Below are 22,787 nucleotides of genomic sequence, written 5' to 3'. Positions count from 1 at the left end.
AGTTTGATTATTGAGTGTGATGATGCCTATTATTGATAAATAGTAGTATTATAGTAGATTTTTTTTTAAAGTATTCAACATTTAAACAGGTCAACTTAATTGGGTATATTAGATATTTTACAGTCCTAATTCAGCTGATTTATATTATGATATTTACAGAAAATTACTGAAATAACTGGTACTTATTTTAAGGCTCTTTAAAAAGTGTGGCATCTATTAAAGCTGTAATCCACAGCGGTGAAACTGCCACGTCCGTTCGCAATATTACAACAACAAAGAAATTACTTCAAACAACGAACACAGTTTTCTTTCATCATTGCACATCATTGCACGCGAGATAGAACAGCAGAGTATGTATTACGGACTGTAAAATATAGTATATGAAGACTGTAAAATAAAGTTAATAACTAGTGTAAAATAAAGTATATAAAGACTGTAAAATAAAGTATATAACTACTGTAAAAAAGTATATAAAGACTGTAAAATAAAGCATAACTAAGCTACTTTTTGCTTCTCCCGCAGCTGTTTATGGTGGACAATGGGGCGGACGACTGGAGGATAGCCATGACGTACGAACGCATCTTCTTCATCGTGCTGGAGCTGCTGGTGTGCGCCATCCACCCCATCCCAGGCCATTACCGCTTCACGTGGACGGCGCGGATCGCCTTCACCTACACTCCGTCGACGGCCAACGCCGACGTGGACATCATCCTCTCCATCCCCATGTTCCTGCGCCTCTACCTGATCGGCCGAGTCATGCTGCTGCACAGCAAGCTCTTCACGGATGCCTCGTCACGCAGCATCGGCGCCCTCAACAAGATCAACTTCAACACGCGCTTCGTCATGAAGACGCTCATGACCATCTGCCCCGGCACCGTGCTGCTGGTCTTCAGCATCTCCTCGTGGATCATCGCCGCCTGGACGGTGCGAGTCTGCGAGAGGTAAACGGCTAGGGAGTTCCCTAAAGAGGGAAAAACCCAGCCACTCGCCACAAAAACGCACGCCCCCATCACTGTGCACTGTGTTTGTCGGCACTCACCCTTCTCTCTCTCTCTCTCTCTCTCTCTCTCTCTCTCTCTCTCTCTCTCTCTCTCTCTCTCTCTCTCTCTCTCTCTCTCTCTCTCTCTCTCTCTCTCTCTCTCTCTCTCTCTCTCTCTCTCTCTCTCTCTCTCTCTCTCTCTCTCTCTCTCTCTCTCCCTCCTTCCCCCACTTCAATCTCTCTCCCCCCTTCCCCCACTTCTCTCTCTCCCCTCCTTCCCCCCCCTCTCTCTCTCCCTCCTTCCCCCACTTCTCTCTCTCCCCCCTTCCCCCACTTCTCTCTCTCCCTCCTTCCCCCACTTCTCTCTCTCCCCCTTCCCCCACTTCCCTCTCTCGCCCTCCTTCCCCCCTTCTCTCCCTCCTTCCCCCAATTCTCTCTCTCTCCCTCCTTCCCCCACTTCTCTATTTCTCTCCTTCACCCACTTCTCTCTCCCTCCTTCCCCCCACTTCTCTCTCTCCCCCCTCCCCCCACTTCTCTCTCTCCCTCCTTCCCCCACTTCTCTCTCTCGCTCCTTCCCCCACTTCTCTCTCTCTCCCTCCTTCCCCCACTTCTCTATTTCTCTCCTTCACCCACTTCTCTCTCCCTCCTTCCCCCACTTCTCTCTCTCTCTCCTTCCCCCACTTCTCTCTCTCTCCCTCCTTCCCCCACTTCTCTCTCTACCTCCTTCCCCCACTTCTCTCTCTCTCCCTCCTTCCCCCACTTCTCTCTCTCCCTCCTTCCCCCCTTCTCTCTCTCTCTCCCTCCTTCCCCCCTTCTCTCCCTCCTTCCCCCACTTCCCTCTCTCGCCCTCCTTCCCCCCTTCTCTCCCTCCTTCCCCCAATTCTCTCTCTCTCCCTCCTTCCCCCACTTCTCTCTCTCCCTCCTTCCCCCCCTTCTCTCTCTCCTTCCCCCTTCTCTCTCTCTCCCTCCTTCCAGCATTCTGTTCTCTGTGTCCAGTTGTGTTGTCGTGTTCTGTTCATCCTCACTAGCCCACAGTAATGTGTCGTATCCCCCCCCACATACACACACACACACCACTGCCTGAGTAAAAAAAAAGGGGGGATTAATTAGCTCAGCGATCACTCCACGAATCCCTACTCCTTGTTTTAACGCTATTTTAGCAGCTTTTCCATAATTCATGAGTGTCTAATTGTTTGTTTGCTGAATGGTTTGTTTTGGTAATGCTGAGCAGCCCCAAGGATCCCCGTTCACATCAGGCTTTATCTCAAGGGGGCGGTGGGGATTCTCACAGATCTCAGAGTAAAGGGAGGAGGCAGGGAAGAGCACACTTTTTCAGACCAATTAGAAGTTTATAATTACTTTGAAGTTAAGTTGTCTTGTTTAGTTTGTAGGGGCTGAGGGAGGTGGGATGGGTTGACGTCAGCTCCTGTAAGGCTTTGTTATGACAAAAGGGCTGTAAGTCAAAAAGTCAAACAGACAAATCGTTCAACAGGAACACTCGTTGCCAGTGTGTCAGTCAGTCTGTCAGTCAGTCGGTGAGTTGCTCTCCTACGTCTTGCCTTTTGATTTCCTCCCTTTCCATCCCATACTTCCTCGCTCTCTTAACACCTCACTAACCACTTCCCCCTACACCCTTGAGCCAAGTAGGGACCAACAGAGAAAACAGTGTTTGACCTTTGGCTCCACCTCCACATGAAATAGCGAAGCAGTAGCTTGAGGTGCAACTCGGATCCAAGTTCACCAAATAGTTTGTTGGCACACATTCAAAAGAACACTCTGTTCATCAAGCCTACAGGAATGAATAGTGTATTGCTGAAGTTACTTGCATAAAGCCAACTTAAAATGATACCGTCACAAGGATAGACATGCTGTTTTTTTTCTGTCTTAGATTTAACCATGAAAGATAAAGGTGTTGCCAAATACTGTGAAAAGCATGAATAGAAAGTATGGATGACATTGTTGATGGTGTTGTATCTGTCTGGTAATCTTTCAACACTACAAAGGGAAACCATAGAACCACAGAGAAATGTAACCAAGCTCTACAGTCGGATGTCTATGGTACTTGGGCGCAACATGCGGCTGGAGTCAACACGATGAAATATCTAGAGTGGCTAATGGGGTCAGGATAGATGATATGCCCACCACACACTCCGTGCCAAACTATTCCGCAGCAGTGCATGCTATATGAGGCAGTCCAGTTATGGTTTCAATTTGAAAATAACATGTTTACGTGTGTTTAGATGCGTATGTATGTGTATGTGTTTGTATGTGTGTGTGAGTGTGTGTGTGTGTGTGTGTGTGTGTGAGTGAGTGTGAGTGAGTGAGTGTGAGTGAGTGAGTGTCTATAATGTTATGATGTACTTTCTATTTCTCCACTATGCTGCTCCACAGGGATACCATGTGAGTCCTCGCTCTCTAGCCCTGGAAAACCTATAATTTTGCACCGAGCTGGCGCCACTGATGCCCTGAGTGGGTGAGGGAGGGGGGTGGGATTGGGCGAGGGGCAGCCCCCCACAAAAAACCTGCTATCCTTTCCAAACAGAGTATGGCAAAGGGGGACTAGGTATTCCCCCCTTAGTCAGCATGAATGTGGCACCCATCAAAACCAAAGAAATATGTCAACAAAGAAAAATAAATTCAGTGGCTAGGAGCATAGGTGAAACCTATGATTTGAGCAGCACTTTGAACCAAGCGTCTCTTTCTAAACTGTTTTGTGGTAGCAAAAAGGAGGAGGAGGAGGGTGAGGGGGAGGGGGAGAGGGAGGGGGAGGAGGAGGAGGAGGAGGAGGAGGAGGAGGGAGTTTGTGCTAAAATGGAGCAGCTCCTTCAAGTCACCTTCACGAGCAAGCCTGAGGGCAATTCTCCTTTTTTTATTCCTCTTCCTTATGCAATTGTTATTGATCCATAATGTACCCACTCTTTTTAGCATCTACTTCAAAGATTTGTTGAGGAACAAAAGCTTTTCAGTCCTTTGTGTTCTCGCACATTACCATTCCATTATGTGTCTCCCCTCACATAATTGATTGAATGATGTCGTAATGGTTAGGTATTCTACGGGCTATTGTCACTTCTGCCAGCTGATTCAGTTTGCTCAAGACGTGGCAAAGGAATTTAATCTGAGATACATATTCATACAAAACATCCGTGCTTATTTGAGGAGAAAAGAAATGTCAAGTCATTTGTCTGGTACAAAATCGTTAACGTGGATTTAGGCTCGATTTGGATTTTCTTTTTAACCAAAGTTCTAACATTTAACCATATTATAATAACCCCATTAACCCGTAAGTGTTTCACGAAAAGCTCTTCCACTAGGATGATAAATAGTGAGGGTGTTGCTATCCATTCTAGCACAGTTTCCAAAATGGAGTCATGAGGAGTTTGTTTCTTCAAGGCAAATGCAGTGTCTCCAGTTTGAGGTTTCATAACATGGATTGAGTGCTCACCCGTGGTAAACAATGAAACAGCATGGGAGTCTTCATGTTTACTGATCTCGATCCCATCACTCAAAAAAGAGGCGCTTGTTTTCCAAAGTGCTGTGCGTGAGTTTGGAATTTAATCTGCTGATGCACTTTTACATTGACCACGCTCCTGAGCCAAAGGGCAGAACGGTGTGAGATTGGACGAGCACGGAGTCTGTCTGGAATAGACGGGCGAATGAAAGACACATGATGGGTGGAGGGGAGAGGAGGGGTGGTTGGCTGAGCGGCTGAGTTGGCAGGAACTGCGATGGTACAGTAGAGGGAAGCAATGCTGGTCACTACCCCCTTTGACACAGCTCCAGAGCTCCGTACTTTATCTAAGATCGTCAGTCTTTTGGTGTTCCTATCAAACTCCATTGTGTCATGATCCTTTGCGGATTTCCTACTACTGTACCCATCTAACGTGGCATGCTTGCAGTTTTTCCTCATCCCCTCCCCCAATTATGTATCTTTCCTTATTCATAACCAGCAGGCCTATTCCAGTCAGAAAGGTCCTCTCTCTCTCTCTCTCTCTCTCTCTCTCTCTCTCTCTCTCTCTCTCTCTCTCTCTCTCTCTCTCTCTCTCTCTCTCTCTCTCTCTCTCTCTCTCTCTCTCTCTCTCTCTCTCTCTCTCTCTCTCTCTCTCTCTCTCTCTCTGAAACTAAACACTTTTTTCCCGAGGCTACATGAGACCGTTGTTTATCACCCCGGTCTTCCTGGGGACCTCTGGCCATGTAACAAGCTTTGGAAAGTTAAGAGACTTTCCCTCGCCACAGATGAACAGGGTTGAGTTACTGACTGATATCCAGTATGTGTTGTTGTCACTCGGCCAGAAGATACAGTACCCACCTCCATGTAGAGCGGAATCCTAACCTGAGATACGTGTGTGCTTGAACTTTCACCACAACTAAAAGTTTTGTGTAAATCACACATTAGTGTTTGTGTGAAAGTTCAAATTCTGTGTGCTTTTCTCAGGTTCGGATTTGGCTGTTAATGAAGTGCAGGCCATATCCTGACTTGAGAGATGTGTGTGAAACCTTGAAATTCCAAGGAAGGATTACAGTGAGGGAATTAAGTATTTGATCCCCTGCTGATTTTGTACGTTTGCCCACTGACAAAGACATGATCAGTCTATTGTGATGAGGTATGAATGACGGAGTCAGGCGCAGGAGGTAAAACACTGAAATCCAGAGTTTATTCAGTGTACATGAATAAAGCGCAGCAAGCGTCAAAACGAAACTAGCACAAGGGAAAAATCCACCTTGGCTACATACAAGGAAAGAGTAGCTCAACCGAGCTACTCACTCTCACAATGAACAATCACTCACAAAGGACAAGGGGGCAGAGGGAACACTTATACACAGACTAATGAGGGAATGAGTACCAGGTGTGTGTGATTGACAAGACAAGACAAGACAAATGGAGTGATAATAAATGGAACGGTAGTGGCTAGTAAGCCGGTGACGACAAACGCCGAAACCTGCCCGAGCAAGGAGGAGGGGCAGCCTCGGCTGAATTCGTGACATCTATAATTTTAATGGTAGGTTTATTTGAACAGTGAGAGACAGAATAACAAAACAAAAATCCAGAAAAACGCATGTCGAAAATGTTTGCATTTTAATGAGGGAAATAAGTATTTGACCCCTCTGCAAAACATGACTTAGTACTTGGTGGCAAAACCCTTGTTGGCAATCACAGAGGTCAGACGTTTCTTGTAGTTGGCCACCAGGTTTGCACACATCTCAGGAGGGATTTTGTCCCACTCCTCTTTGCAGATCTTCTCCAAGTCATTAAGGTTTCGAGGCTGACGTTTGGCAACTCGAACCTTCAGCTCCCTCCACATATTTTCTATGGGATTAAGGTCTGGAGCTTAATGTGCTTCTTCTTGAGCCACTCCTTTGTTGCCTTGGCCGTGTGTTTTGGGTCATTGTCATGCTGGAATACCCATCCATGACCCATTTTCAATGCCCTGGCTGAAGGAAGGAGGTTCTCACCCAAGATTTGACGGTACATGGCCCCGTCCATCGTCCCTTTGATGTGGTGAAGTTGTCCTGTCCCCTTAGCAGAAAAACACCCCCAAAGCATAATGTTTCCACCTCCATGTTTGACGGTGGGGATGGTGTTCTTGGGGTCATAGGCAGCATTCATCCTCCTCCAAACACGGCGAGTTGAGGTAATGCCAAAGAGCTCGATTTTGGTCTCATCTGACCACAACACTTTCACCCAGTTCTCCTCTGAATCATTCAGATGTTCATTGGCAAACTTCAGACGGGCCTGTATATGTGCTTTCTTGAGCAGGGGGACCTTGCGGGCACTGCAGGATTTCAGTCCTTCACAGCGTAGTGTGTTACCAATTGTTTTCTTGGTGACTATGGTCCCAGCTGCCTTAAGATCATTGACAAGATCCTCCCGTGTAGTTCTGGGCTGATTCCTCACCGTTCTCATGATCATTGCAACTCCACGAGGTGAGACCTTGCATGGAGCCCCAGGCCGAGGGAGATCGACAGTTATTTGTGTTTCTTCCATTTGCGAATAATCGCACCAACTGTTGTCACCTTCTCACGAAGCTGCTTGGCGAAGGTCTTGTAGCCCATTCCAGCCTTGTGTAGGTCTACAATCTTGTCCCTGACATCCCTGGAGAGCTCTTTGGTCTTGGCCATGGTGGAAAGTTTGGAATCTGATTGATTAATTGCTTCTATGGACAGGTGTCTTTTATACAGGTAACAAAATCAGATTAGGAGCACTCCCTTTAAGAGTGTGCTCCTAATCTCAGCTCGTTACCTGTATAAAAGACACCTGGGAGCCAGAATTTTTTCTGATTGAGAGGGGGTCAAATACTTATTTCCCTCATTAAAATGCAAATCAATTTATATCATTTTTGATATGAGTTTTTCTGGATTTTGTTGTTGTTATTCTGTCTCTCACTGTTCAAATAAACCTACCATTAAAATTATAGACTGATAATTTCTTTGTCAGTGGGCAAACGTACAAAATCAGCTTTTGGATCAAATACTTTTTTCCCACACTGTACATGAAGGACTTTTGGTACTGTATGAGTTCGCACGTATGCATCTCGGGTTCAGAAATGGCCCTATGGGATTCAATTGCCTAGCCATTCATAAACTCGCAAAATAATTTTTCTCATTATGTTGTGATATAAATTTAACTGTACACACACTAACTGTACACACTGTATGTTGTGTGACAGATGGTCCAGGTAGACCTTCTAGACCTTCAAGCAGAGTTTGAGTTGTATTTTGTGTACCATTGGAGTATACCTCCACACTGTGTTCTTCATGCCGTTGATATTCCATGCAGTATTTATTACTGACAATTGACAAGCGGATCACGGAGGATGTTGATGTTTATCAAAGAAAGCTTTTCTAGTCACTACAGTACTTGTCCATGAGGCTGTAGTTTTAGCTTTGCTCTTAAGGCCACAATGGCTGTTTGAAGGAGATATCCTGTACGGAAGTTCTGTGTTGTTATGTCTTCTGCCATCTGATACTTTTGCTTGGTTTTCATATTTTTTGTTGTGTTGGCTGTGCTACGGCTTGTATCGCTTGCGTCATATTGTGAGACTTAGTTTCAAATAAATGTTATTACAATTTTGTTCAGTAAATGATAATGAAAATATAGACTTTCATCTTGACTCGACATGATTGCTAGAATCCATTTGGAGTGCTTGCGTTGCATTTTGGCTGGATGATGCGAGCACAATTAGGTTTGCAGTTTTTTAATTAAGTCATCACCAGTTGAGCTTATTCCCATCAGTATGTTTACCGCCTCTGACATCCTCCCTTCTTACATGTCAACAAAGTTGTCCCAAAATACTCTCTGCCACTGCTCAAATTCTCATTTAAATCAAGGAGACTTGTTAAAAATCTTTTAATGAGCTACAATGAGTTTGCTTGATATGACTGCTGTTAGTACATGGACAAGCTAAGGCATATAACAGTCCCATTTTAATGTTCTTTCCACTGCAGTGGCTTATATTAGGAGCAAATTAGCCTGTCCAACAATTTGCCTGCTCAGGGTAATACTAAAAAAAATACTGCTTGCTGCTCAATATACAGTATTGCGTTCTCAGTAGCCGGTTAAACCAGTTTTTCTCAATTTGAGGTTTAATCAGACTTGCATGCAGCATGTCATACAAGCAACAAATACTGCTTTATTTGGCATTATTCCTGTATAATGTTGTCTTTATAGGTAAGAGTTATTGATATCTCTAGCAATTATTTCCAACCAATGTTTTTGGCAAATGTTCATATGTTACTTTTTAGTACTACATCTGACAACAGGGTTTGGGAGATTCAGAACACTCATGTCATTTTTGATTGAATCCCTTGTTCATGTCATCCCTCAAATAGCTTAGAGCAGGGTTTCCCAAACTCGGTCCTTCCCAAAATCTAAAGCTTAAGCTTCAACCTGGAATATACAGCATAGACCAGGGTATTCAAATCTGTGTAGTGCTAGGGCAAAAAACAACACGTTCACCCAGGGGGGCCCCAGGACCGAGTTTGGGAAACCCTGGCTTCGAAGACACATCGTCAGCCATTGCCACTGTATGTCCCTGGGACAAACCATCTGTTTCTTGCATGACCTCATCCACATACGGTGAAAAACGGAGATAAAGAATGCTGGGGGAGATTGCCAGGGTTAAAATACCAGATGACATGAAGAGATGACCAGGGTGAAAATACCAGATGACATGAAGAGATGGCCAGGGTTAAAAGACCAGATGACATGAAGAGGTGGCCAGGGTTAAAATACCAGATGACATGAAGAGAATGGTCAGGGTTAAAATACAAGATGACATGAAGAGATGGCCAGGTTTAAAAGACCAGATGACATGAAGAGATGGCCAGGGTTAAAATACCAGATGACATGAAGAGATGGCCAGGGTTAAAAGACCAGAAGATGGTGCATCTATTTTTAACCCATTCCCATTACATTTTAGTAATTTAGCAGACGCTCTTATCCAGAGCGACTTACAGTAGTGAGTGCATACATTTTCATACTTTTTTTCATACTGGTCTCCCATGGGAATCAAACCCACAACCCTGGCGTTACAATCGCCATGCTCTACCAACTGAGCCACACGGGATGTACAGGGGTGAGTTGTGTACTTCAGGACCACCAAGAACAGTGACGTTGTTTATGATGTTGACATTCTTCAATGGTCTCTCTTGTGTTGGCTGATGCGGGAGATAGATGGCAATGTGTCACCCGTTAGGTTGTTTTCAACACTGTGAATCAAGTGGTATTCCCGTAACTCACACACATTAAAGCCCTTTCTGGAAGGAGTCGTTTAGGTCTAGTGCTCTCATCTGTACGTACTTGCAAATAGAGTTGCTGACAAAGTAAGGGAACACAGTTTGAGGGAGTTATCTTACGAACAATGACATGTCTACAACATGAAGCCTACTTCTATGGGATGTTTTGCAAGGGTGGGAGACATTTTATTTCAGACAATTCCTCTGGTCTCACACTAGGTCGAAAGTGGTGCCAGCTCTTGTCCATGCTATGCCAACACTCTACACAGTATATTGAGAGCTTCAAAATGTCATCGACTGGCTCTGCGTCCGTAGCCTCCAGTGCCCATATGACTGTAGTCTATGGACATTTGTCTGTGTCCTCTTCAAGATTCAGGGATTTTGGGGAAAACCTACCTACAGTTTTGTATGCAACTAAAAACAAAAATTCCACACCAAACCATGTCCAGTCATAAATGTAGAGATTCACAATAAGAGTATTCTTAAAGCAAATACATCCCGATACAGGGAAACATACACTGTGCAATGTTACACCATTGAAAACAAACCTCTAGCATTGTGTCGTGCTCTAATCGCTTTCACCAGCCTGGAATAATTTGGACACTACGGCACTTACAGTACTCCTCCTACAAAGGCGTAATTGGTGCCGTCAAGAGCATCCATGCAATTTGAGACAGTTCCAGTGTGTAAACCAGATATCTACCCAACCCTGATGAACCGAGTGATTGAGTGGAACTCATCATGATCTAATAAACAATGAACACAACGTAGAAGCAAATAACTTTAAGGACATATTTCACCTCTTCTTTACAACTTAACTTCACATTAATCAGAGGATAAAATAGGAAGCAGTGTAATATGTTGACAGACACGACTTCCACAAGGTTCTGTCTCAGAATTAGTGATCTGGAATGACTCATGTATTTGCCTGTTTTAGTCATAGATTGTCTAAAATTAGCGAATTAGTCACTATAGTGGTGTCCCCCTTGCTCTAAGCCTTGTCAGAGAGCACTCTGTTGAAGGCTAACGGGCTGGATTCAATCCGTATCGCAGAAGTATCACGTTGTAGCTCAATTGAAATTTAAAGGCAACGTTCCCTCCTTTGTGGAGACTGCATTCATGGTAAACGCTGCATATGTCGGGCTTTACGTTGACATTTTAACACAGATTTTCCACCATACTTCCACGATACGGATTGAATCCAGCCCTTAACAATCCAGGTGAAAGAGACAGGGAAGTCAATAACGTTGAGCTTCTGAATGGGTTTTTACTCGTCTCCAGCTTACAGATAAGAGACTGGCTATGTAAATATTCAACCCCCATCCACTTAACAATATTGCGATATTTGTCAAGGATGGTTTTCATTTTGTCGTCGCTCTCTTTGCTCTCAATATACTGGCTTTTTCAGCATGCAGGATGCGAACATCTTTTTAACGCCTGCATGGTATTGTATCGACGTGCTTTTTTTGCATGCCATACGGTTGCTTGAACCCACACTGTTCACTCTGAGGAAAAAAGGATAATGTTGTTTTTCCTAACATTGAGCATGAAGCAGAGTTGAGGTAAAGGAATCCACTCAAAAGCCATCTTTCTGTATTTGTTTTCATTAGTCCACTGTTGATACAGTCCCAAAATGTTTTGGATGTCAGCAGTCAAGTTTTCAAGATATTGGACTTTCAAGAAGCAAAGTGTCACCGGCCACATCATCATCATTATTTTGCATCATCATGATGATGTGGCAAGTGACACTTTGTTTCTTGAAAGTCCAATATCTTAAAAACTTGACTACTGACATGCAAAACATTTTGCGACTGTATCATGAGTGAACTAATGAAAGAAATAACAAAATATAGTTTTTGAGTGGAGTTTTCCTTTAAGCAGATCAGAGTTCAGCAACAACTGCTGAAGGCATGGTTAGTTCCTTAATGAAAGTGAACTGTCTAGGAGGAGATTTTCAAGAAGCCTTTCTTTTGTGAAAACTTTGGAGTTCCAACATAGTTCATCTGCCCCAGGTGTTTCAAACTGTATTTCTGCATTGATTAGATTAAATTGTTCCTGCCATTTTAATTCCACATGCTGGGTCACTGCTGGATAATTTTTACATTTTAGTCATTTAGCAGACGCTCTTATCCAGAGCGACTTACAGGAGCAATTAGGGTTAAGTGCCTTGCTCAATGGCACATCAACAGATTTTTCACCTAGTTGGCTCGGGGATTAGAACCAGCGACCTTTCGGTTACTGGCACAACGCTCTTAACCACTAAGCTACCTGCCGCCCATAATCAAGTCATTAGCATATTCCTAATTGGTATGATGATGGTCCCTTTCAAAGAAAATCTCTGGGAGCAGAAATATCATCCTCTTTATTCTTAGTAGTCATCCTGTGTACTTTTGAGAGCTGTTAGTAATCCAGCTGAACAATGAGCCTCAGTATTATGACTCCTCCTAGACAGCGCGCCTTAGCCAATCAGGGATGTAGTATGTAAAGAAAGGTAGGATTGGGCTGGATGGGTTAACATCAATATTGATGTTTGAGGTGGTGTTTTTTATCTATCTGCTGTGGTTTTAGGGTTAGTGCTATTATGGATCCTTGGGACGTCCTTACCCTAACCTTAACCCCTACCCTTACCATAACCATAACCCTTACCTAACTGTAACCTTAACCCTTACCTTAACTGTTTTAAATGTCAACTTCAATGGGGTGAAGTCAGTTGGGACGTCCCAAGGGTCCCGTTTAGACTTTATGTTTTTAGGGGCATTGGCTATCGCATGATTTTCTGCCATTTTCAACAAACAGAATGATGAAATGAAAGTGATAAAGTTTGAAGTGATGATGTTCATAACCAAACCTTTGTTCGGGTAGTTCAAACTCTTCACATTAGAGATCCAAAGTTGTTTTTTCCCCATCATGTTGTAAGAAATGAGAATTGACACTCTCCTTTCTTTAAACAAAATGATGTCGATGGTCAAATGTATTTTCCTCTCTTGTAGAGGAAAGGCAAATTATTTGGGTGCATTGATTTAGTATTTGTTGGGGATGAGTGCTGATCAAAGTGGTTATAGTATTTTAGATTGCCAGTGGTTAGTTTGGATTCAAATCCTGTAAAACTTAAAAGATCAATTGCCTGCGGTTCTCATAACGCTTAAATGCTTAGCTGCATAACTTAGTGTATGTCACTTCCTTCATTCCAATCATTTTCCATAATATTTTAATTTCTATGCTAATGAGTAGCAGGTGTGTGTCTGGATTCATGTCTATTTTTAAATGCTTCTCAATTGATATCATCCATCTTCTCAAGTTGTTTAATAGACACGGATATATACAGTATATGTTCAGTGTTTTACTGTGGAGAATTCCCAAACTGCCATCAGCATTTAATTAGATTCTTTAAAAGGATTATTGAAATCAATTATGTTTTCCCTTCCATATCATTTTAATTTGGCAACTCATTGAATGATTGAATGTGTATCTTCATTTACCACAGAGCATTGACTTAAAAGCTACAGTATATTGGAATGCGATGGCACAGCTTCATAATGTTTCACCATTTTATTTCCAACATGGATTGGGTGCTTTTTAGATGTGTAGTGCAGGCATGACGAAAGGTGAACCACTATGCACATGTATTTTCTTGCTTCTTCAACCACCTCTGTTAGTTCACGGCCTCTCCAGCATGCTCAGGTTCCCTTTACAGTATCGGTGTCACTGATGGGTATCTTCCTCTGTTTCTCTCTTCCTTACTTTAGATATCATGACACACAGGAAGTGACCAGTAACTTCCTGGGAGCCATGTGGCTCATCTCTATTACCTTCCTTTCGATTGGCTACGGAGACATGGTACCGAACACGTACTGTGGGAAAGGTGTATGTCTGCTTACAGGGATCATGGTACGTTACTTGTCATTGGAAATGAGTTTTTTTCTGTGTTTTTCATGCAATATTGCATGACTAATAGACATATTATTCCCACGGAACAGCCATGTTTTAAATTTCTGCAACTTGTTGCTTTATTCTAGAGCAGCTCAACGTCTTTACATGTTTCCCTCCAAGCAGTCACCTCACATACACTATTAATACAATAACCCAACTCAGCAGTCACCCTTCACATTATTTGATTTCTGGGCCTCACTATGTTTCTGACCAATAGGGAGCTGGCTGCACTGCGCTGGTGGTCGCCGTGGTAGCCAGGAAGTTGGAGTTGACCAAGGCTGAGAAGCATGTCCACAACTTCATGATGGACACACAACTCTGCAAACGAGTGAGTCACTCACGCTCTCGTTTTAGTGGCATCTTTGATCTTCCACCACTGAGCATTACTGTAAATGTCACATCACTTACTGTATGGGAGGTTATATTAAAATAATACAATAACTGTCGTTTATGGTTCCTGATGGAACAGGGTAAAACAAATTAATGTCCCTGGTAAGAAGTTTTTTCATCGGTTTACCATTCTCAATTCCCTACAAGTTTACCTTTCTCAATTCAGTTTACCTTTCTCAATTCCCTAAAAGTAAATCCACATAGAGTATTATGTTATGAAAAGGCAGTTGTTCGGGACACCCTGCCTTTGCTTGAGGGGTTCACATGCGTTTCCTCATTGGTCGGCAGGTAAAGAACACAGCTGCCAATGTACTCAGGGAAACATGGCTCATCTACAAACACACTAAGTTGGTCAAGAAGATCGATCACGCCAAGGTGCGGAAACACCAGCGCAAGTTTCTACAGGCCATCCATCAGTAAGTGTTGTTTCCCAAAGAACATGACTCCATCGTAAGCATGCCTGAAGCCTACGTGGATGTTACTACCTGTTGTTAAGTTGTTAAATACATGTTATTGTCTTTATTGCTCTTTGTTGTAGAGCCAGTAGCAGTAGTAGTGGTTTTAGTTGCACTGCTAACAGTATTTATGTGTAGATGTGTATCAGTGGAAGCTGCTGAGGAGATGACGGCTCATAATAATATCTGGAATGGAGTCAATGGAATGGTATCAACAACATGGAAACCATGTGATTGATGTGTTTGATTCCATTGACCCCATTCCAGTCTTTTTTATGAGCCGTCCTCCCCTTAGCAGCCTCCACTGTTGTGTATTCTTAACAGCACTCTTAGCCAGCGGCATCACTGACAGTCTTTTGTTATAATGTCCTTCCTTTCCTACTCTCAGCCATTTCCTGTGACAATATCCTGTGTGTTCGGTTAGCTAGATGTCTTATTTAGTTGTGTACTAAAACATTGACACACACACACCACACTCACCTGACACACACACACACACACACACACACACACACACACACTGTAATGGTCCTCCTTCCCCTGCCCTCCCCCTTCCTAACCCTTACCCTGTGCTTACAGTGAGAAGTGTAATGGTTCACTTGTTTCGTGGATGTTGTGGGGTTTAAAACTTTGTACTGTGTTCTGTCTTTGTTTTGCTCTATCACTGCAGAGCTCAGAAGTAAGTTGAGTCTTCTATGTTCCTCCTTCTGTTTGCTCTACATTCTCTCTCTCTCCATGTCTGCGTTTTGACATGCATGAACCTTCAAATGCTGGATGCCGGTTGTTTTGGTTTTCTTTTAATGTTCCATTTACCCCCATCCTCTGAATGGAATGACAAAAAGCATCAACATTACCACTGATGATGACATGGCAGTGGAGTGTCTGAAGAAAGTCAGAGGCATCTGGCAGTATGAGCTTGTTGGGGCTTGTCGGCTCGGCCGGAATCCATTCATCAATGAATTCGCCATCTATGATGTTACCATGATTAATATAGCTACACTATGTAGGCTATATTAACCTGCATTGGCAGACCCATCCTTGCTCCTGATTTTGTGGTAAATACTTATCTCAAGGGTTTGAAAAGTCTGTTTTTGTTTTGGGGTATTTTTTATTTTTATGGCCATCAACACTCAGCCATATCAGACACTCACAATAAAGAACACAACTGAAGTGGCCTGTTATCTTAACTCACCATAGTAGGAAGTACCCTGGAAACCAGCTTTAGAGTCATTTTTGTACCCAGCTCAGATGCCTTTCCTTCACAGACACTAGATAGAATAGACAGGGCCATGCTGATAGCCTCTCCCGTTAGATGAAGCCGAAAACAGTGATCTCCTCATGTGCACATCAATGAATGTCCTTGCATCAGAATTAGCCCTTTGGGGAACTTTCTGCCTGATCAAGTCACCAGGATGTCGATCCATTTGATTGACTGGCGTGATGTCATCACTGACGTCATTACTTTAAACCAATGCACAAATATCCTCCCAAGGTATTTTAATATTAATTGAAAGTGATTCAAAAAAAATCTTTAACCTTTATTTACCTAATCCGAGATAAGCAATCCTGTTTCCAAGGGCGACCAGATCAAGCAGGCAGATGCAGTGTTTAGGAAGTGTAGTACAGTACAGTACATCAAGATCATAAATCAGTCATATAAAGTAACCACTTTCTTCAGTGTTTTATCGGTCATTGTCATAGATTGAATTTAAGGTGCCACTGGGATAGATACTGTAAGGCACATTCACAGGGTATGGCCCTTCCCTCACACACACCCTCCACACCATAAGTGCACGTCACTCACAAGTCACTGCAAGCTCACCCAATGACAGACGTTTCTCTGATGTCCTGCCACTGAGCTAGCTGTAAGGGTGTGACAGCTGGGAGCACACATAAAGGCATGTCACCTTTATGAAAGGTTCTATTTTTGATGCTATTTATATTTATTTTATTTTTTGGGGGGAGGGTGGGGTATTTTGTTGGGACTTTTATTTGACTCATAGATTTTTGTTTACATTTTTGCATGTGTTGGTTTGGCGATGATCAGGACTGGGAATGCTTGTATATGCATGCAGGCTGCTCTCTCTCCTCCACGTCCTACCAGAGAGTTCACCTGACAAACATGTGTTGCTCTTCCCCCCTACACCTTCCTCCTCCACCCTGATGACCCACCCATCTACCACCCCCCTGCCTCTGCCCCCTATCCCCACTCTCTCCCTTCTCCACCTCCCCTCCCCTGCCTCTGCCCCCTATCCCCACTCTCTCCCCTCTCCACCTCCCCTGCCTCTGCCCCCTATCCCCACTCTCTCCCCTCTCCACCCCCACTGCCTCTGCCCAGACTGCGCAGTGTGAAGATGGAGCAGAGGAAACTCAACGATCAGGCCAACACGCTAGTGGACCTGGCTAAGGTAAGAAGGCCCCGATCCAGGCTACTGCCCTGGCTTATAAAGGCCATGCAGCAGGGTTTTTCAAAGGTTCGCAGCTGTACGCCGGCCGCAGCATTGATGTGTGTGGCATTTGCACTCCAGGTTTCTATTTTAAAATGTTCAGAAGCTGGTGCTTTAATGTGTGTTTGCACTGCCGAACCCCCACCCGTCTCTCTTCACCTGTGGTTAAAGCAGCCTGTCTAGGCTTAGGGACTAAAGCATAGGATAGCCATGTAAATAACAGGTCAACTCTGCTATTTTATGTTCGTTATTCACCTTCTCAGTAGTAGTCATTAGTAGCCTGTTCAGTTGAACAGACAGCAGGGCTTTGTTTGTCCGTGAAGTCGTTTGTAGATTATCCCCTCAGTTTATGACTCAGCTAATGACAGATATACGATGGTGAAAAATGAAGCTCAGAGAAATGCATTATCTTGTTAGCTTAATTGAGGGGCTAGGGTCCTGTGGTATTAGTCAACATCCTGACAAGACATCCTTGATCCTGAATTGTCCCACTATTATGACCGGTGGAATATAAGGAGGTAGACACTGCCAATACTCACTGTATTATTGTGGGGGCGATAATGTTAAATTCAATGTTAAATTCAAATCTCCCTACCATAATATCGAAGCCAATATGACACCAAAGTCGATGGAAATTCGCAAATCAATATCATTGGAGGTGCACAACACACTCCCCACCTCTCATCATGAGCCGTCCATCCGTTACTGAGAACCACATACCGTCCGTCACTGAGAACCACATACCGTATTTAATAAATTGCCCTGAACGAGAGCATCCATAAAGTGACCGTTACATGCTGACTAGACCGGGCAAGCGCATGTTGATTTTGTCCACCCACACCAGACGCGATCAGGACACGCAGGTTGAAATATCAAAACAAACTCTGAACCAACTACAGTGGGGGAAAAAAGTATTTAGTCAGCCACCAATTGTGCAAGTTCTCCCACTTAAAAAGATGAGAGAGGCCTATAATTTTCATCATAGGTAAACGTCAACTATGACAGACAAATTGAGAAGAAAAAAATCCAGAAAATCACATTGTAGGATTTTTTATGAATTTATTTGCAAATTATGGTGGAAAATAAGTATTTGGTCAATAACAAAAGTTTCTCAATACTTTGTTATATACCCTTTGTTGGCAATGACACAGGTCAAACGTTTTCTGTAAGTCTTCACAAGGTTTTCACACACTGTTGCTGGTATTTTGGCCCATTCCTCCATGCAGATCTCCTCTAGAGCAGTGATGTTTTGGGGCTGTCGCTGGGCAACACAGACTTTCAACTCCCTCCAAAGATTTTCTATGGGGTTGAGATCTGGAGACTGGCTAGGCCACTCCAGGACCTTGAAATACTTCTTACGAAGCCACTCCTTCGTTGCCCGGGCGGTGTGTTTGGGATCATCAAAGTTCTATTTTGGTTTCATCTGACCATATGACATTCTCCCAAACCTCTTCTGGATCATCCAAATGCACTCTAGCAAACTTCAGACGGGCCTGGACATGTACTGGCTTAAGCAGGGGGACACGTCTTGCACTGCAGGATTTGAGTCCCTGGCGGCGTAGTGTGTTACTGATGGTAGGCTTTGTTACTTTGGTCCCAGCTCTCTGCAGGTCATTCACTAGGTCCCCCGTGTGGTTCTGGGATTTTTGCTCACCGTTCTTGTGATCATTTTGACCCCACAGGGTGAGATCTTGCGTGGAGCCCCAGATCGAGGGAGATTATCAGTGGTCTTGTATGTCTTCCATTTCCTAATAATTGCTCCCACAGTTGATTTCTTCAAACCAAGCTGCTTACCTATTGCAGATTCAGTCTTCCCAGCCTGGTGCAGGTCTACAATTTTGTTTCTGGTGTCCTTTGACAGCTCTTTGGTCTTGGCCATAGTGGAGTTTGGAGTGTGACTGTTTGAGGTTGTGGACAGGTGTCTTTTATACTGATAACAAGTTCAAATAGGTGCCATTAATACAGGTAACGAGTGGAGGACAGAGGAGCCTCTTAAAGAAGAAGTTACAGGTCTGTGAGAGCCAGAAATCTTGCTTGTTTGTTATTGACCAAATACTTATTTTCCACCATAATTTGCAAATAAATTCATTAAAAATCCTACAATGTGATTTTCTGGATTTTTTTCTTCTCAATTTGTCTGTCATAGTTGACGTTTACCTATGATGAAAATTACAGCCTCTCTCATCTTTTTAAGTGGGAGAACTTGCACAATTGGTGGCTGACTAAATACTTTTTTTCCCCACTGTATATTAATTTGGGGACAGGTCGAAAAGCATTAAACATTTATGGCAATAATTTGTCCTGGGATATAAACATTGGGTTGTTATTTTACCTGAAATGCACAAGGTCCTCTACTCCGACAATTAATCAACAGATAAAAGGGTAAACCGAGTTTGTTTCTAGTAATCTCTCCTCCTTCAGGCTTCTTCTTCTTCTTTGGACTTTATATGGCGGTTGGCAACCAACTTTAAGGTGCATTACCACCATCAACTGGACTGGAGTGTGGACCTCAGTTCATCCTTCAATCACCCACGTGGGTATATGCTCCTAAAAACCAATGAGGAGATGGGAGAGGCGGGACTTGCAGCGTGTCAAGCGTCACAAATAGAACCAAGTTCTATTTTAACGCCTGGCTACGGAGATGCTCGTTGACACGCGTGAGCAGTTTGGATGCAAGGTTGAATAACATGTATGTGTACATTTACAGTGCCTTGCAAAAGTATTCATCCCCCTTGCCGTTTTTCCTATTTTGTTGCATTACAACCTGTAATTTAAATTGATTTTTATTTGTATTTCATGTAATGGACATACACAAAATAGTCCAAATTGGTGAAGTGAAATGAAAAAAAATACTTCTTTCAACAAATTCTAAAAAAAAAAATAACGGAAAAGTGGTGCGTGCATATGTATTCACCCCCTTTGCTATGAAGCCCATAAATAAGATCTGGTGCAACCAATTACCTTCAGAAGTCACATAATTTGTTAAATAAAGTCCACCTGTGTGCAATCTAAGTGTCACATGATCTGTCACATGATCTCAGTATATATACACCTGTTCTGAAAGGCCCCAGAGTCTGCAACACCACTAAGCAAGGGGCACCACCAAAAAGTGGCACCATGAAGACCAAGGAGCTCTCAAAACAGGTCAGGGACAAAGTTGTGGAGAAGTACAGATCAGGGTTGCGTTATAAAAAAAATATCAGAAACTTTAAACATCCCACAGAGCACCATTAAATCCATTATTAAAAAATTGAAAGAATATGGCACCACAACAAACCTGCCAAGAGAGGGCCGCCCACCAAAACTCACGGACCAAGCAAGGAGGGCATTAAACAGAGAGGCAACAAAGACACCAAAGATAACCCTGAAGGAGCTGCAAAGCTCCACAGCAGAGATTGGAGTATCTGTCCATAGGACCACAGAGCTGGGCTTTACGGAAGAGTGGCCAGAAAAAAGCCATTGCTTAAAGAAAAAAATAAGCAAACACGTTTGGTGTTCGCCAAAAGGCATGTGGGAGACTCCCCAAACATATGGAAGAAGGTACTCTGGTCAGATGAGACTAAAATTGAGCTTTTTGGCCATCAAGGAAAACGCTATGTCTGGCGCAAACCCAACACCTCTCATCACCCCGAAAACACCATCCCCACAGTGAAGCATGGTGGTGGCAGCATCATGCTGTGTGGGATGTTTTTCATCGGCAGGGACTGGGAAACTGGTCAGAATTGAAGGAATGATGGATGGCGCTAAATACAGGGAAATTCTTGAGGGAAACCTGTTTCAGTCTTCCAGAGATTTGAGACTGGGACGGCGGTTCACCTTCCCGCAGGACAATGACCCTAAGCATACTGCTAAAGCAACACTTGAGTGGTTTAAGGGGAAATATTTAAATGTCTTGGAATGGCCTAGTCAAAGCCCAGACCTCAATCCAATTGAGAATCTGTGGTATGACTTAAAGATTGCTGTACACCAGCGGAACCCATCCAACTTGAAGGAGCTGGAACAGTTATGCCTTGAAGAATGGGCAAAAATCCCAGTGGCTAGATGTGCCAAGCTTATAGAGACATACCCCAAGAGGTAGCTCTACAAAGGTGGCTCTACAAAGTATTGACTTTGGGGGGGTGAATAGTTATGCACGCTCAAGTTTTTTTGTCTTATTTCTTGTTTGTTTGTTTCACAATAACAAATATTTTGCATCTTCAAAGTGGTAGGCATGTTGTGTAAATCAAATGATACAAACCCCCCCAAAAATCGATTTTAATTCCAGGTTGTAAGGCAACATAATAGGAAAAATGCCAAGGGGGGTGAATACTTTCGCAAGCCACTGTATTTTGTAACGCTCGCTCACGTGACGCGAGCGGTGTGGTCAGCATGTTACACTTGCCAGCTTTTGGACTGAATAAGTTTGTAGGGTCAACAGTTTATTACATTTATAATTTATCGCTCTCACGTGCTCATTTATGTCCATTAACAACCAACAATGTGCTACCTTTTTCTAGCCTTTCTGACAATGCTAGCATCTTTTCAGCCAAATCTCAGTTCTAAAACCGGACCAAAGCACTTAGGTTGCACAGCAACAGCGCTAGCAGCTAGCTAACATCATTCTGATGAGAGGCAAGCTACAAGAAAAGGAAGCTAGCTCTATTTTTCTATGGAAACTTTTTCACATGGCTAAAGCCATCTGTGTAAACTGTTGGCCTTGGCACTTGCATGCAATCACAGCACAAACAAATAAGCACAAATAAGGTAGCTGCCATTGCCAGTTAGCTAGCCAACTACCAATAGCCAGTAATGTTAAAGATAGCTAATGCACTTTCGTACATCGCGCTGTTCCATACATTTGACCTTATTTTAGCGCCCCCAAAATGTACAGTTCAAGTTTACATACACTTAGGTTGGAGTCATTAAAACTTGTTTTTCAACCACCACACATTTCTTGTTAACAAACTATAGTTTTGGTAAGTCGGTTAGGACATCTACTTTGTGCATGACACAAGTAATTTTTCCAACAATTGTTTACAGACAGATTATTTCACTTATAATTCACTGTATCACAATTCCAGTGGGTCAGAAGTTTACATACACTAAGTTGACTTTAAACAGCTTGGAAAATTCCAGAAAATGATGTCATGGCTTTAGAAGCTTCTGATAGGCTAATTGATATCATTTGAGTCAATTGGACGGCAGGTAGCTTAGTGGTTAAGAGCGTTGTGCCAGTAACCGAAAGGTCGCTGGTTCTAATCCCCGAGCCGACTAGGGGGAAAATCTGTCGATGTGCCCTTGAGCAAGGCACTTAACCCTAATTGCTCCTGTAAGTCGCTCTGGATAAGAGGCCTACCTTCAAACTCAGTGCCTCTTTGCTTGACATCATGGGAAAATCAAAAGAAATCAGCCAAGACCTCAGAAAAAAATTTGTAGACCTCCACAAGTCTGGTTCATCCTTGGGAGCAATTTCCAAACGCCTGAAGGTACCACGTTCATCTGTACAAACAATAGTATGCAAGTATAAACACCATGGGACCACGCAGCTGTCATACCGCTCAGGAAGTTCTATCTCCTAGAGATGAACGTACTTTGGTATGAAAAGTGCAAATCAATCCCAGAACAACAGCAAAGGACCTTGTGAAGATGCTGGAGGAAACAGGTACAAAAGTATCTATATCCACAGTAAAACGAGTCCTATATCGACATAACCTGAAAGACCGCTCAGCAAGGAAGAAGCTACTGCTCCAAAACCGCCATAAAAAAGCCAGAATACTGTTTGCAACTGCACATGGGGACAAAGATCGTACTTTTTGGAGAAATGTCCTCTGGTTTGATGAAACAAAAATAGAACTGTTTGCCCATAATGACCAT

General features: G+C 43.3%; 1 protein-coding gene across 2 annotated transcripts in view; it reads left to right on the top strand.

Annotated features, from left to right (window-relative positions):
* LOC121580755 (small conductance calcium-activated potassium channel protein 2) overlaps positions 1 to 22,787 on the top strand; it is a 46,646-nt gene that overhangs the window by 18,846 nt on the left and 5,013 nt on the right. Inside the window, exons 4-9 of one of the 2 annotated variants that reach the window (XM_041895776.2) lie at positions 523 to 941; positions 13,459 to 13,600; positions 13,860 to 13,970; positions 14,321 to 14,448; positions 15,158 to 15,166; positions 16,826 to 16,895. In XM_041895776.2, the coding sequence (XP_041751710.2) occupies positions 523 to 941; positions 13,459 to 13,600; positions 13,860 to 13,970; positions 14,321 to 14,448; positions 15,158 to 15,166; positions 16,826 to 16,895 (879 nt within the window). The remainder of the gene's footprint in view (positions 1 to 522; positions 942 to 13,458; positions 13,601 to 13,859; positions 13,971 to 14,320; positions 14,449 to 15,157; positions 15,167 to 16,825; positions 16,896 to 22,787) is intronic. The other variant, XM_041895777.2, reaches the window with a different exon arrangement.

The sequence above is a fragment of the Coregonus clupeaformis genome, chromosome 14 (genome assembly GCF_020615455.1).
Source record: "Coregonus clupeaformis isolate EN_2021a chromosome 14, ASM2061545v1, whole genome shotgun sequence".
NCBI classification, from domain to species: Eukaryota; Metazoa; Chordata; class Actinopteri; order Salmoniformes; family Salmonidae; genus Coregonus; species Coregonus clupeaformis.
This window is presented reverse-complemented; position numbering and strand designations above follow the sequence as displayed.